General features: G+C 40.2%; 1 protein-coding gene across 3 annotated transcripts in view; it reads left to right on the top strand.

The window, feature by feature from the left end:
- Positions 1-337: 337 nt before the first annotated feature.
- Positions 338-14,021, top strand: part of CARNMT1 (carnosine N-methyltransferase 1) — a 42,142-nt gene continuing 28,458 nt past the window's right edge. For 2 of the 3 annotated variants that reach the window (XM_073345128.1, XM_073345130.1), the window contains exons 1-3: positions 338-452; positions 3,355-3,550; positions 4,612-4,775. In XM_073345128.1, coding sequence (XP_073201229.1) covers positions 349-452; positions 3,355-3,550; positions 4,612-4,775 — 464 coding nt within the window. In that variant the 5' untranslated portion in view covers positions 338-348. Of the gene's footprint in view, positions 536-3,354; positions 3,551-4,611; positions 4,776-14,021 lie in introns of all 3 variants that reach the window. The other variant, XM_073345129.1, reaches the window with a different exon arrangement.

The following is a 14,021-nucleotide window of genomic DNA, read 5'->3' on the forward strand; positions in this document are numbered from 1 at the left end:
CGTTGACTCGTCTCTTCTCTCTTGCGTTGTCTCACGATAACTCACGAGCGGGTAGGAGGGGTCGGACGGACTTTTGTGCGGCTGCGCGGACCGTGCCCGTTGCGTATCGCCGTTGGAGGGCGGTGTCCTCCCGTCAGATAAAGCAAGTACTCGGCCCAGGCCGCGCGCGCGCGCGCGCGCCTCTTTCGCTCGTGCCGGAAGCGGGCGGGGAAAGCGTCGGAGTTGTCGGCCGCGTGCGGCCTGTCCTGGAAGGGGCAGCTCCCGCTGCAGCCGCAGCCCTGAGGCGAGGAGGACACACCTCGGTCAGGGCGATGCTCAGGGGGCGCCGGCAGGGGGACTGGGAAGGGGATGGGGGGGAACAGCGGCCGTGGCGAGACCGGGCAGGCTGCGACGACGGGGAGGTTCCGTTCAGCAGCGAGCGGCTCAGGCGAAAGCAGCCGGAGCAGGGGACGGTGAGCAGGATGGAGGAGGAGGAGGAGGAGCGGCTGGAGGGGGAGCATTTCCGGAGAATCATCAACGCCTTCCGATATTACGGGTAACCGATACCCTGCTCCGCGGAAGACCAGGGACTCCCTCCCCCCCCCCCCCCGCCAGGTTTCCTGAATCCGAGAGACCCCGCCGCACGCCCCCCTGCCCCGAGGCCGAGACCCCCTACCCAATTCCCAGGCCTGGGCTTCCCCCGCCCTGACCCCGAAGAAACTAGCCGGGTGGAGCCAGGAAGTCACTGCCTATATAACCTTTCTGCCCATTTTCTCCCATGCACCCCTTTCTCTCCCTTCCCACCCCCCACGCCACAGGTGTGTGTCTGCTCCCCATCGCTCTCTCTGTCCCCCCATGACAGTTGTTTCTAGTTTTTCTCTTATAACTGTGGAAATACAAACTTATTTAGAAGTGGAGCTGAGTGCATGTATAGAAGTGATAGCAGAGCATGTTGGTTTAGCTGGTGCTTTGTTAGCTCTGGAGAAATACTAGAAGCGTGTTGAGGGATCTTCATATCTTCCCTTTCGGGCAAAGTTGCTTAATTACAGGAGATGAAGCGAGAAGCACATTTTTCTGTTTTTTGAAGTGAACCTGATTGAGTTTTGGATAATAAATGTAAAAGTACATAATTATTCATAAACATTTATTTTGGACTGTTGAGATTGAACTTTACAGACTATTAAAACACTGCAAAAACCAGGCCAGTTAACAGCATTGTATTCAGTACTGACGTTGAAGGATATAACTAACTCTCTGAGCTTGGTTTCCTACCAAAATAGTGCTTTATGGCCCTTCAAAAAACAATAAGCTAGAGTAGAAAGCTTCAAAAATAATTTTCTCCCGGATGTATAGAACAGAGGAGACACATCAAATAGTTTAAACCAAAAATAAATGATCTAGAGAAAGTAACTGTTTATAGCCACACTTGTGACATTAACTTGGAAATCATATGTCTTCCGTCACTTTAGAACCTTTTAGCAAATTTAAATACATGAAACAGATTTGGGATGTTATGATCCATATTATACTTTTTATATTTCAATTGACTAACTTAACATCTGTGACCATTATAGTGTAGTGGTCTTGTTTGGACAATGTTAGGTGTCATTCATGATCTTTAAATTATAGGACCATCTCTTTCAAAAGAGCTTTAACCAGATTCAGTTGAAATGAGCTCCATATTTAATAATTAGTGTCAATAAAACATGTTTCAAATAGCTTTATTTTTATAAACTGTACCAAGGTTATTGAAATTAAAGGGTGTCTCTTCAACAGTCCAAATGCTTGAATATAGAAATATGAAATGAGTGGTTTTAGATACCCATGTAAACTGTGAATGAAGTGAGTTCCAATTCAGAGGAGAGAATGTCTCTACATGACTGTCTTAGCAACCATTAAAAAAGGGATAGCTAATAAGACAGAAAATATCCTAATACCTCTCTCTCATATATTAAAAACCATAATCCTGTGGTATGCCTTGAATACTGCATGCAGTTCTCATCGCCCCATCTCAAAAAAGATGTATTAGAATTGGAAGAAGTATAGAGAAGGGTAACAAAATCATGGAATAGCTTCCTTGTGAGGAGAGATTAAAAAGACAGGGACTGTTCAGTTTAGAAGAGAGATGATTAAGGGGAGATATGATAGAGGTCTCCAAAATCATGAATGGTGTGGAGAAAGAGAATAAGGAAGAGTTGTTTATCCCTTCATGTAACACAAGAAATAAGGGTCACACAGCGAAAGTAATAGCTGCAGATTTGCACAATGCACAGTCAACCTGTGTAGCTTGTTGTCAGGAGATGTTGTGAAGGCCAAAAGTATGAGTGGGTTCAAAAATAATTAGATAAGTTCACGGAGGATAGGTGTATCAGTGGCTTTTAGACAAGATGGTCAGGGATGCAACCACGTGCTCTGGGTCTCCTTAAACCTTTGGTTGCCAGAAGCTGGGAACGGATGATGGGATGGATCACTCGATAAATTGCCCTCTTAAATTCATTTCCTCTGAAGCATCTGGCATCTGAAGGTGTTAGAAGACAGGATACTGGGCTAGGTGGACCATTAGTTTGACCCAGTATGTACATTCTTCTGTTCTTAAATTTGCTATGGAATACCCTTAATTTACATTGATTTGAAAATATTGTATAGATCAGAATTAAAAATGAAGACAGCAACTTTATCCTATGTAGTTACAGTGAAATTTGTGTTCGTACTTAAATTTTCTGTTAATGAGGGGTTCAGGGTAGAGAACTAAGGCCTCAATTGTGTAGTGATTTATTCACATACTTAATTTTCCATATTGTGAGTAGTTCTGTTGATTTAATTGGACTGTTCAGTGTGAAGAGGTAAGCATGTGCATAAGTCTTTAAGGATCATGGTTCAGGTAGATATATTGACAAAAACTTCTTCCTTATAGTGATATTAAAAGTGAAGTGAGTTCCTTGTATCTTATGCAGCATAGCGTGTGTACTTCTAATATTATTTTTCTTTACTTTTTCAATGCACAGTTAAAAGCTTGATATTTTCAAACCGTTTTCCGAATCAGTCTTATTTCCATGAATTTCTAATGGTATTAAAACCAATGTAGACTTCAGTTTGTGAACCAGTGCCATTGATGGTGACGCTAATGTGCACAGATCTGGGAATAGATAACTGCTTCATAATATGCAGTCAAAAATAACCACATTCTCCATAAAATTCTTATGAATTGAGGTTTTTTGGCTTGGTTAGAGGATTATTGTGAAATGAGATCGAAGCTTTTTGAGTAAAGATGGAGAAGTTGTGGTAGCTGTAATCTGGGGTGTCTTCAAATGTGAGTTCTTTGCATTTATAGTTGAAGCTAAACACTGACAGACTTTAACTTTTTTTATTTTCTAGAACTAATATGCATGAGCAAGTGAACAGAACAGAGAGACAGTTTAGATCCCTCCCAGTTAACCAACAAAACCTACTTCCTCAATTTCTTCTTCATCTGGACAAGATTCGGAAATGCATTGATCATAATCAAGAGATCCTACAGACCATTGTGAACGAGTGCAAACATATGTTTGAAAATAAAGAATATGGAGAAGATGTATGTAAAAAATTGGACGCTTTTCATATTTCAGAAGTAAAAATTTCTGTACATTTTTTTAGTTTTTTATTTCTTTTTCTCACTTCAGGTTTCCATTTCTTTTGTTCCCCCACCCCATGAATTCATGTTTGCTTAATTACCCTGCCCCCTCACCTTTGCATGTCTTATAGGCATGATGTTATATTAAAGTCCACTTTGAAACATATTGTATAGTTTTTCAATAAAGGCATCTCTGGCTATTTTTTCTATAATATAGGTACAGTTAATCATTCAGGAGAACAGTACTTGTCTGCTATGGCAAGTGTCAGTAATTACTCTTAATAACAGATCAGTATGATAGAACTCCAATGGAGTTCTAACTGTACCCAAGTTATTTTTTTAAAGTTGACTTTTCACTTGGCTGCATTGACCATAAATAATGTTTTTGTAGTACATTAGTTTACACCATTCTTAATCACCTATGGGTTTTAGGTAAGTTAACTATTTGTGGTATTATAGTTCTGTAAAATTTTAGCATAATTTTCCCCCTACTTGATCTACATTTTTCTATTTTTGTAATGAAGTTTTACACTTATGAACCTTAAGGGACTGGCAGTGATGGAAACTGAAGTCTTTTTTTTTTTTTTTTTTTTTTTTGTATCCATAGGCTGGGTACAGTTCTGGGCAGCTCCAGTGTGAGCTTCTCCATGCTGCCTCATCAATGACCTGGAGGGACCTTCCTCTCAGAGTGAGAGGTTGTTCGGTCTCCATACTAGCTCACCCCTTGTCCTTTCCTGAATAAGGACTACCAGTTGTGCTGAATTATGCTATATTATATATTGGTTTTGTGATGTGGACGCTGGTCTATTGAGGGCTGAGCTGATACCACCAAACTCATTTCATATAGGACTGTAAGCTGGATTTGAGCCCTGGTCCCAGAGGTGAGAGGCGAGTGCTTTATCAACTAAACCACCCATATAGCTGCTACAGCATGTCTGTTTCAGTATTCAAAGCTAAGGTTGTTTGACGTCTTAAATTTCTGGATTTATTTTTTGTCTAACTTTTATTTGCCCTTTAATCAGGAAAATGGGAAGATTGTGCCAGCGTCAACGTTTGACATGGATAAATTAAAGTCCACTTTGAAACAGTTTGTAAGAGACTGGAGTGAAACGGGGAAACCTGAGAGAGATTCCTGCTACCAGCCAATCATTAATGAAATTGTAAAGAACTTTCCAAAAGAGAGATGGTAAATAGTGCTTTGTTTTTAAGATTTATTATAAAAGAAAATATATAGGCCTTCCATGTTGCACGCCACTTGTAAAAAGTTTATAGAGAGTGGGGAAAAAAAAAAAGCTTGAATTTAAAAATATTTAAAAATAAGTGCAAATAGCATTGGGTTAATTGCATAAACAAAAAATGCTTGTATGGTAGGGTAGTACAGTAGAATACAAAACGTTAAACCGAGAAATAATAAATCAGAATTATGTATTCTCTCTCTATGGGCCAATATTGAAAGGTCTAAATATATTTTTATTATGTGAGTTCAAAAAGTTGTAATATAGTTAAGCCTAGTGATTCCACAGCAGCACAATACAAGGAATCATAGTTCCAGTTTGGCAGCTGCTGAGAGTGCTGTGATAGGATCCATGTCCAACTTGCCTCAGCTCAAGAGGAGGCCAAATATACGATCCCTTGAAGGGAAGGGGAAGTAAAATGTGGTTATCCTTGGTGAGGGGGGAGAGGAAATGAGTAAAAGTTCCTTCACCCCTAGTACAGCTTGATTACATTTACAATCCTGTTTGTAAGTGTTCAGGCCCAATATTGATTTCAGACACAAGATACAATGTATCTTGTAAAATTCTCATCTGTTTGTGTGCATATCTTGATAAGTGACTTGACAAAGAGTAACGCATGTCTGTGTGTCTGAAGGTAGGATGAATGCTGATACGGTAACAACCTAAAAAGAGCAAATTTATTTACCAAAAGTGATATAGTAATAAAAATGAGAAAACAACTCATTAATGAAATCCATGTCCTAAGAAGGTAAATATAAATGATTTAGTTACTGAAATTAGTGCAGTTGTCATAAATAAACATAATTTCACTTTTAAACTTACTGAGGCTCTTTTAATGAGGAAAAACAGTGGCGCACTGACACTTATGTTTTAATTTCATTTGTGAACTCGGTGTTTATAAAAGTGAGGACTGATAGCTCTGGCTGTAGCCTAAGCTTGCTACAGCCAATAGCTTCCTCAGACAGTGCAAAACAGGCTCAAGTATCACACTGAAATATAGGCACAATATTTATATTCCAGTTGCTTTATTTTATAATTATATGGTAAAAATGAGAATAATAAATTTTTCAGTAATAGTGTTCTGTGACACTTTAGTATTTTTATGTCTGATTTTGTAAGCAAATAGTTTTTAAGTGAGGTGAAACTTTGGGTAAACAAGACAAATCAGACTCCTGAAAGGTGTACAGTAGTCTGGAGAGTTTGAGAACCACTGACTTAGCCCACTAAGATTTCATTGGAAGATGAGATTTGTATAACACTTTCAAAAATATAACTTGAATACTCTTCCCTTGTTAGATACAATGCATTCAGGAATGTCTTCTTATAGAAAAGGTACAGTAAGTTTAGTTTTTATACATTTAAGTAAAGTTATCTTCTGTTTAGAAATTCCCTCATAAAAATGATAAAAATAGAAAGTTGCCCTTTGTTGCGGATATTTATTCATTATTATATTATTCTAAATTTCATAGGTATGTTAGTGCAGTTCAAGCATCAATATTGTCAGTGGCTTTTTCTTGTGAAATGGAAGCCTCTGTGTAAGATAGATCCTTGTCTTAAAGGCTAACAAGTTTTTTATATTTGGCTACATGGAATCCCTCTTTTAGTTTTGCTTTGTAGGAAGGCTATGATGGTGCGTCACTCCCAAAACCATTTGCAGTTCCTGTAGCTGAATTTGCAATGGCAACTCTGAAGCAGTTTTCTATATGAAAGCCAAATCGGATGAAAGTTGGAGAATATTTATTAAGCTTTTCACTTCAGATATCTTAAGTGTACTGTTCCTACCAGGAAAAATGATGTAGAAAGAAAATTTAAATCTTTTTTTGACTTGTAACCCATAGATGAAAGCAGTACTTATGAATACATGTATGTTAAATTTGGTAAATAGTGAAAAACATTTGCTTAACAAATATTTTAAAACTTTTTATTCATTCTGTACTTCGAGAAAGAGCTTTAATTTTGGGGAAGATACTGTGCGTCCTTCATTCATAATGCAAGTTAAGTCTCTTGTTTCAAATGCAGAACTTGCCCAAACCTTAACTGTGGAGCCATGACTAATGTTTTTATGTCAAATGGCTTTGATAGGAAAATATGTAACTGTGAAGAAATCATATTCAGAATAAACTGCTTAGTAGTATAAAATAACTGTAGCTGACCATAGTTTTGAAATACAGTAAAGATCTGGACTTGAGCCCAAAAGCTGAGGTAGGAGAAATTCTTTACTTTAGAATTCTGAATCCTAATTTTTTCCTTTATGTGGCTTTTTGCCTCTACCTCTTCAGGTTATATGAGCAAGTTAGTGTCTTCTTGCTTTCCCACCTGTGGTTGGCTAGCAAATCATGACTCCTTTTAGATGTGGACCTTGCCATAGTTATTATAGCTTTGTCTCATAGGATTACTGTAATGTGATCTACAAAAAGCTACACCTAGCGACCACTCAGACTGTAGATAATGCAGCAAAGCAATGGCTATCTGTCCAGGCTTTTTGCCTGAGGGCATATTTAGAGGCCAGTGACGTTAAAGGAAGGTGGAAAACCTCTTTTATTGGCATTGAGCCAAATTGTTCCTAATGATTTAAAAATGGTATATGTGTAAAAGCAGTTCTGATTAAATTTGTCAAGTCTAAATTATTTTCCCATTTCTTACGCGACCAGCTGGATATAAGTATTTATAAAATGTTTATGGTGCAAGCATATTATTTGTTGTTCACCGTGTTTGGAAACAGATATGTAGACTTTTCAGACTAAAGCCTATCTTGAACTATGAGTTTAAAAAAAGTTGTCATTCCTAGATAACTTTTCCCAACAAGACACATTGGATAAGACTATCCAAAGTACCGAGCCCTTAAGCACTCTTCAAAATTTCATCCAATTTATATTTTTAGCACAGTATATGAAACAATAAGCTTCAGTTTTCTCAAGTATCCTTAATTTTGTTTGGCTTTTCCTAAGGCAGAAGTGCTCTGTGAATTGGATTAATCATGTTGTGTTTTAACTGTAAGTGATTCAGGTTTTACACATATTCAGAGTGAGTGTTAATAGATGCACTAAATAAATTCAAAAATAAATAAATTGGATCAGCCACTGCAAGTTAATTGAAGTTTCTGTACAGATCTGTATGGGGCAGATTCTGTACAGATGCAGAGCTAAAGGAGGGATCATATTCAATTAACTTTTAAGAGTAATGGTCTTAAGGTTAAAAATTAACTCTCAGATTAAAATTTTCAAAAATTTGGCCATGGAAAAGCTCACTCTGTTTCAGCATCTTAACACTGTATGCCTGAAGTGGTAAAAGTCAAAACCTTTGATTTGTGATCAACAAACTCAAGTCAAACTTTACACTTGCATGTAGGAAGCAATATCCTGGCATAGATTGACTTCAGTTGACAGCTACATGATGATTTTAAGAGTTATTTTTTTTCACTTAGACAAAATATTTGATATCAGTTCCATCCCAGTAGCTATATGACCAAGATATTTGTTCTAAAATGCTGGTTGGAGGTCTAGCATTGTTTTTAGTCCCCATTGGTTTAGTTTAGGCCACTCAATCATATCTCAGTTCCACTTCAGCTGAGTTTCTGTGAAATAAAAGCACAAACATCTTTTCTATGTTTTAATACTATACGTTGGATTTCTTTAGTGCATACTATAGTAATTTAAAAGAATTTGCTATGTTTAAAACACTACTCAATGATGGAAATGTGAGTGGTGCTTACATAATGCATTTATTTCTCTCTGCAGTGTATCATGTCTATGCTCATATCCAGGGTGGTTTATTTTCTAGAATCTGGAAGATCTCTGGCTTCAGATTATTATGCCTCTTTAGGGCAACAGATGCAGTACAGAGTAGTACCCATTTTGTATGTTCATCTATTTTTGGAGTTTACTAGCAGTGTTCTCTTCCCATCATCCTTGCCCACTCTGTAGAAGAAGAAACTTGTATGGGCAAAAAAGGATATTACTAACTTGCTTCCTCTTTTTGGATGTTGGTGGGGAACAGCTGCTTCCCTTCACAGGAGGAATCAAGTTTGTTAAGATATGGAAGGGAATGCAAGGTGCCCCATCTGAGCAGAGAGCAGTGTTTAAGGTACTCTCGCTGTTGAATATGGGGCAGATGGTGTTTCCCCTTTCTTCCATTAGAGTTGGTTCTAGAAGGTTGGGGAGTGGGAATCTTAGAGATGTTGGAAGCTGAAAATTAAAATTCATTTCTCTTTGCTTCTAATGGGAAAAGCAGCCACAGGATCTTGTGATCAAACCAATGGGTAGAACTTCTGACTAGACTTAGAAAATGGGACTTTTATCTAACTATATACAGAGTTTATAACTCTTAAACTTTCGAGTATGGCCATGGAATTCTGGAATTCTCTTTTATGGAGGTCTGCTCTAAGTGCACTTTGAGGATGAAACTCTCTGGTATGAACATGACCTCTCACCTAGAAAATAACATTTAAGGAATGCTATCGAGATTGGTAATGTCAACAGATTCACCTAGATGTCAAGTGTGGTTACGGGAAAATATATACACAAACGGTTATCAGTATGAGAATTGTCAGGATAAGAGTCACCTGGTAGTTTCTTTTAAAATTTGTTTTGCTAGAATTATACATGAAGTACCTAGTTAGAATAATTTGTATTGGTTCACACACTCTAGTGTTAAGAATAAAATGGATGGGAGTTCTATAAGGTAGCACAGTTGTCTAGACAGTGAACATGAGGATCTGACATAGCTGGTTTCATATGTTATCTCTTAAAGAAATGCCCAAGCCACATTGACAGCTTGTTTATAGCTCCATGCACTCAGGTACCATATCATCACTTGTTTTCTATTCTCATATTGGGCCAGATTCCAGCCCTCACTGTGACTCATGTGTAATTCTTTCAGAGCAGTGCAAACTTATGTGACCCTCTACTGCCATTCTGTATGGCCCCCATGATAGGATCATGCTGTAGGCAGAGTGGTGATGCCAAGAGCAGGAGAAGGATTGATGGCACACTGTATGTTCCTGGTTTCAGAGTAACAGCCGTGTTAGTCTGTATTCGCAAAAAGAATAGGAGTACTTGTGGCACCTTGGAGACTAACCAATTTATTTGAACATAAGCTTTCGTGAGCTACAGCTCACTTCATCGGATGCATACTGTGGAAAAGTGTAGAAGATCTTTATATATGCACACAAAGCATGAAAAAATACCTCCTCCCACCCCACTCTCCTGTTGGTAATAGCTTATCTAAAGTGATCACTCTCCTTACAATGTGTATGATAATCAAGGTGGGCCATTTCCAGAACAAATCCAGGGTTTAACAAGAACGTCTGGAGGGTAGGAAAAAACAAGGGGAAATAGGTTACCTTGCATAATGACTTAGCCACTCCCAGTTTCTATTCAAGCCTAAGTTAATTGTATCAAATTTGCAAATGAATTCCAAGTCAATAGTTTCTCGCTGGAGTCTGGATTTGAAGTTTTTTTGTTGTAATATAGCAACGTTCATGTCTGTAATCGCGTGACCAGAGAGATTGAAGTGTTCTCCGACTGGTTTATGAATGTTATAATTCTTGACATCTGATTTGTGTCCATTTATTCTTTTACGTAGAGACTGTCCAGTTTGACCAATGTACATGGCAGAGAGGCATTGCTGGCACATGATGGCATATATCACATTGGTGGATGTGCAGGTGAACGAGCCTCTGATAGTGTGGCTGATGTTATTAGGCCCTGTGATGGTGTCCCCTGAATAGATATGTGGGCACAGTTGGCAACGGGCTTTGTTGCAAGGATAGGTTCCTGAGTTAGTGGTTCTGTTGTTTGGTATGTGGTTGCTGGTGAGTATTTGCTTCAGGTTGGGGGGCTGTCTGTACGCAAGGACTGGCCTGTCTTCCAAGATTTGTGAGAGTGTTGGGTCATCCTTCAGGATAGGTTGTAGGTCCTTAATAATGCGTTGGGGGGGTTTTAGTTGGGGGCTGAAGGTGACGACTAGTGGCGTTCTGTTGTTTTCTTTGTTAGGCCAGTCCTGTAGTAGGTGACTTCTGGGAACTCTTCTGGCTCTATCAATCTGTTTCTTCACTTCCGCAGGTGGGTATTGTAGTTGTAAGAATGCTTGATAGAGATCTTGTAGGTGTGTGTCTCTGTCTGAGGGGTTGGAGCAAATGCGGTTGTATCGCAGAGCTTGGCTGTAGACGATGGATCATGTGGTGTGGTCAGGGTGAAAGCTGGAGGCATGTAGGTAGGAATAGCGGTCAGTAGGTTTCCGGTGTAGGGTGGTGGTTATGTGACCATCGTTTATTAGCACTGTAGTGTCCAGAAGTGGTTCTCTTGTGTGGACTGGACCAGGCTGAGGTTGATGGTGGGACGGAAATTGTTGAAATCATGGTGGAATTCCTCAGGGGCTTCTTTTCCATGGGTCCAGATGATGATGATGTCATCAATATAGCGCAAGTAGAGTAGGGGCGTTAGGGGACGAGAGCTGAGGAAGCGTTGTTCTAAGTCAGCCATAAAAATGTTGGCATACTGTGGGGCCATGCAGGTACCCATAGCAGTGCCGCTGATCTGAAGGTATACATTGTCCCCAAATGTAAAATAGTTATGGGTAAGGACAAAGTCACAAAGTTCAGCCACCAGGTTAGCCGTGACATTATCGGGGATATAGTGTTCTTGACGGCTTGTAGTCCATCTTTGTGTGGAATGTTGGTGTAGAGGGCTTCTACATCCATAGTGGCCAGGATGGTGTTATCAGGAAGATCACCAATGGATTGTAGTTTCCTCAGGAAGTCAGTGGTGTCTCGAAGGTAGCTGGGAGTGCTGGTAGCGTAGGGCCTGAGGAGGGAGTCTACATAGTCAGACAATCCTGCTGTCAGGGTGCCAATGCCTGAGATGATGGGGCACCCAGGATTTCCAGGTTTATGGATTTGGGTACTAGATAGAATATCCCAGGTCGGGGTTCCAGGGGTGTGTGTGTGCAGATTTGATCTTGTGCTTTTTCAGGGAGTTTCTTAAGCAAATGCTGTAGTTTCTTTTGGTAACTCTCAGTGGGATCAGAGGGTAATGGCTTGTAGAAAGTGGTGTTGGAGAGCTGCTGAGCAGCCTCTTGTTCATATTCCGACCTATTCATGATGACAACAGCACCTCCTTTGTCAGCCTTTTTGATTATGATGTCAGAGTTGTTTCTGAGGCTGTGGATGGCATTGTGTTCTGCACGGCTGAGGGTATGGAGCAAGTGATGCCGCTTTTCCACAATTTCAGCCCATGCACGTCGGCGGAAGCACTCTACGTAGAAGTCCAGTCTGCTGTTTCAACCTTCAGGAGGAGTCCACCTAAAATCCTTCTTTTTGTAGTGTTGGTAGGGAGGTCTCTGTGGATTAGTATGTTGTTCAGAGATATGTTGGAAATATTCCTTGAGTCGGAGACGTCAAAAATAGGATTCTTGGTCACCACAGAACTGTATCATGTTTGTGGGGGTGGAGGGGCAGAAGGAGAAGCCCCGAGATAGGACAGCTGCTTCTGCTGGGCTCAGAGTATAGTTGGATAGGTTAACAATATTGCTGGGTGGGTTGAGGGAACCATTGCTGTGGCCCCTTGTGACATGTAGTAGTTTAGAAAGTGTAGTGTCTTTTTTCTTTTGTAGAGAAGCAAAGTGTGTGTTGTAAATGGCTTGTCTAGTTTTAGTAAAGTCCAGCCACGAGGAAGTTTGTGTGGAAGGTTGGGTTTTTTTATGAGAGTATCCATTTCTGAGAGCTCATTCTTAATCTTTCCCTGTTTGCTGTAGAGGATGTTGATCAGGTGATTCCGCAGTTTCTTTGAGAGCATGTGGCACAAGCTGTCAGCATAGTCTGTGTGGTATGTAGATTGTAATGGATTTTTTATCTTCAGTCCTTTTGGTACGATGTCCATCTGTTTGCATTTGGAAAGGAAGACTATGTCTGTCTGTATTTGTACAAGTTTTTTCATGCAGTTGATAGATTTCCACTCCATACGGCTAAATGCAGTGCCTTGCATAATAAGTTTCAGAGTAACAGCCGTGTTAGTCTGTATTCGCAAAAAGAGAAAAGGAGGACTTGTGGCACCTTAGAGACTAACCAATTTATTTGAACATAAGCTTTCGTGAGCAACAGCTCACTTCATCAGCATGCATCCAATGAAGTGAGCTGTAGCTCACGAAAGCTTATGCTCAAATAAATTGGTCAGTCTCTAAGGTGCCACAAGTACTCCTTTTCTTTTTGTGAATAATTCTTATGCAAAAGCACAATGAACATCTCTTTCCTCCTTTACAAAGGTACATAGAGATTAATTTCTCACGATCCAAGGACTGAAGAAATGTTTAACCCTTAAAGTTAGCTAACATGAGTCCAGGCATTGGCTAGAGCTGATTCACTTGAGTACAAGGAATTTCCTCAAAACCTCTATCGCCACCACTCAAGTTCCTGGATGGAGTACATCATCTCTGCCTTAGTACAGGTCCTTGTTACTGGCACCGATAGGTTAGTAGTTTATAGTATTAGTTAGTGATAGTTAAATTTTTTTTATGGTGTTTATCTTTTTAAACACTTCAGTTCCTGTTCTGAGTATTGTTACCATTGCCAAGGCATGCCTCAGTCACCAGGATACAAGCCCTGCCACTCCTGCAAGAAACCAGTGCTAGTGAGAGCCCCCCCCACTCCAAGTTGCCTGAAGTGTGACGCAGAGTTGCATGTCAGCGATTGGTGTCAAATTTGCAGGGACTTTAAACTAGAACCAAGAGACACAGGGAGGCCAGACTTTAATTTCTCCTGATAGATTCAGCTCTGCTCCCTCCATCTGAGAGACTTTCCTGTTTCAAATGGGTGCCAAAGCACTTTGGTTTTAGTGAGGAGTGCTCCACCTGTATTGGCTGAGTCCCAGCACTGATTGTCTTCCTCAGAGCTGAGAGAGAAACATTGCAAGTTGGCCTCCAAGGACTCAACATCAGTGAAAGGGCGATCCCCTGTACTGAAGGCTGGCAGGCATGCAGACAATGGAAATAGTCAATTTGAAGCTGAGACCATCGACTCCAGCACAGGCATTATCAAGACCATCCCCTGAGATGGCATCATCGAGCTAATCAGTGCAGTCTGCTTCTACCCACCAACTGGAGGCTATCCTTGTGCCATCAACTCAGGAGGCATTTGCTGCGACAAGGGACTTGATCAGCCTCTAGGTACCGGTGTTGCTCGTGATACAGGTGTCTTTTCACAC

Source organism: Lepidochelys kempii, chromosome 5 (genome assembly GCF_965140285.1).
Source record: "Lepidochelys kempii isolate rLepKem1 chromosome 5, rLepKem1.hap1, whole genome shotgun sequence".
NCBI lineage: Eukaryota > Metazoa > Chordata > Testudines > Cheloniidae > Lepidochelys > Lepidochelys kempii.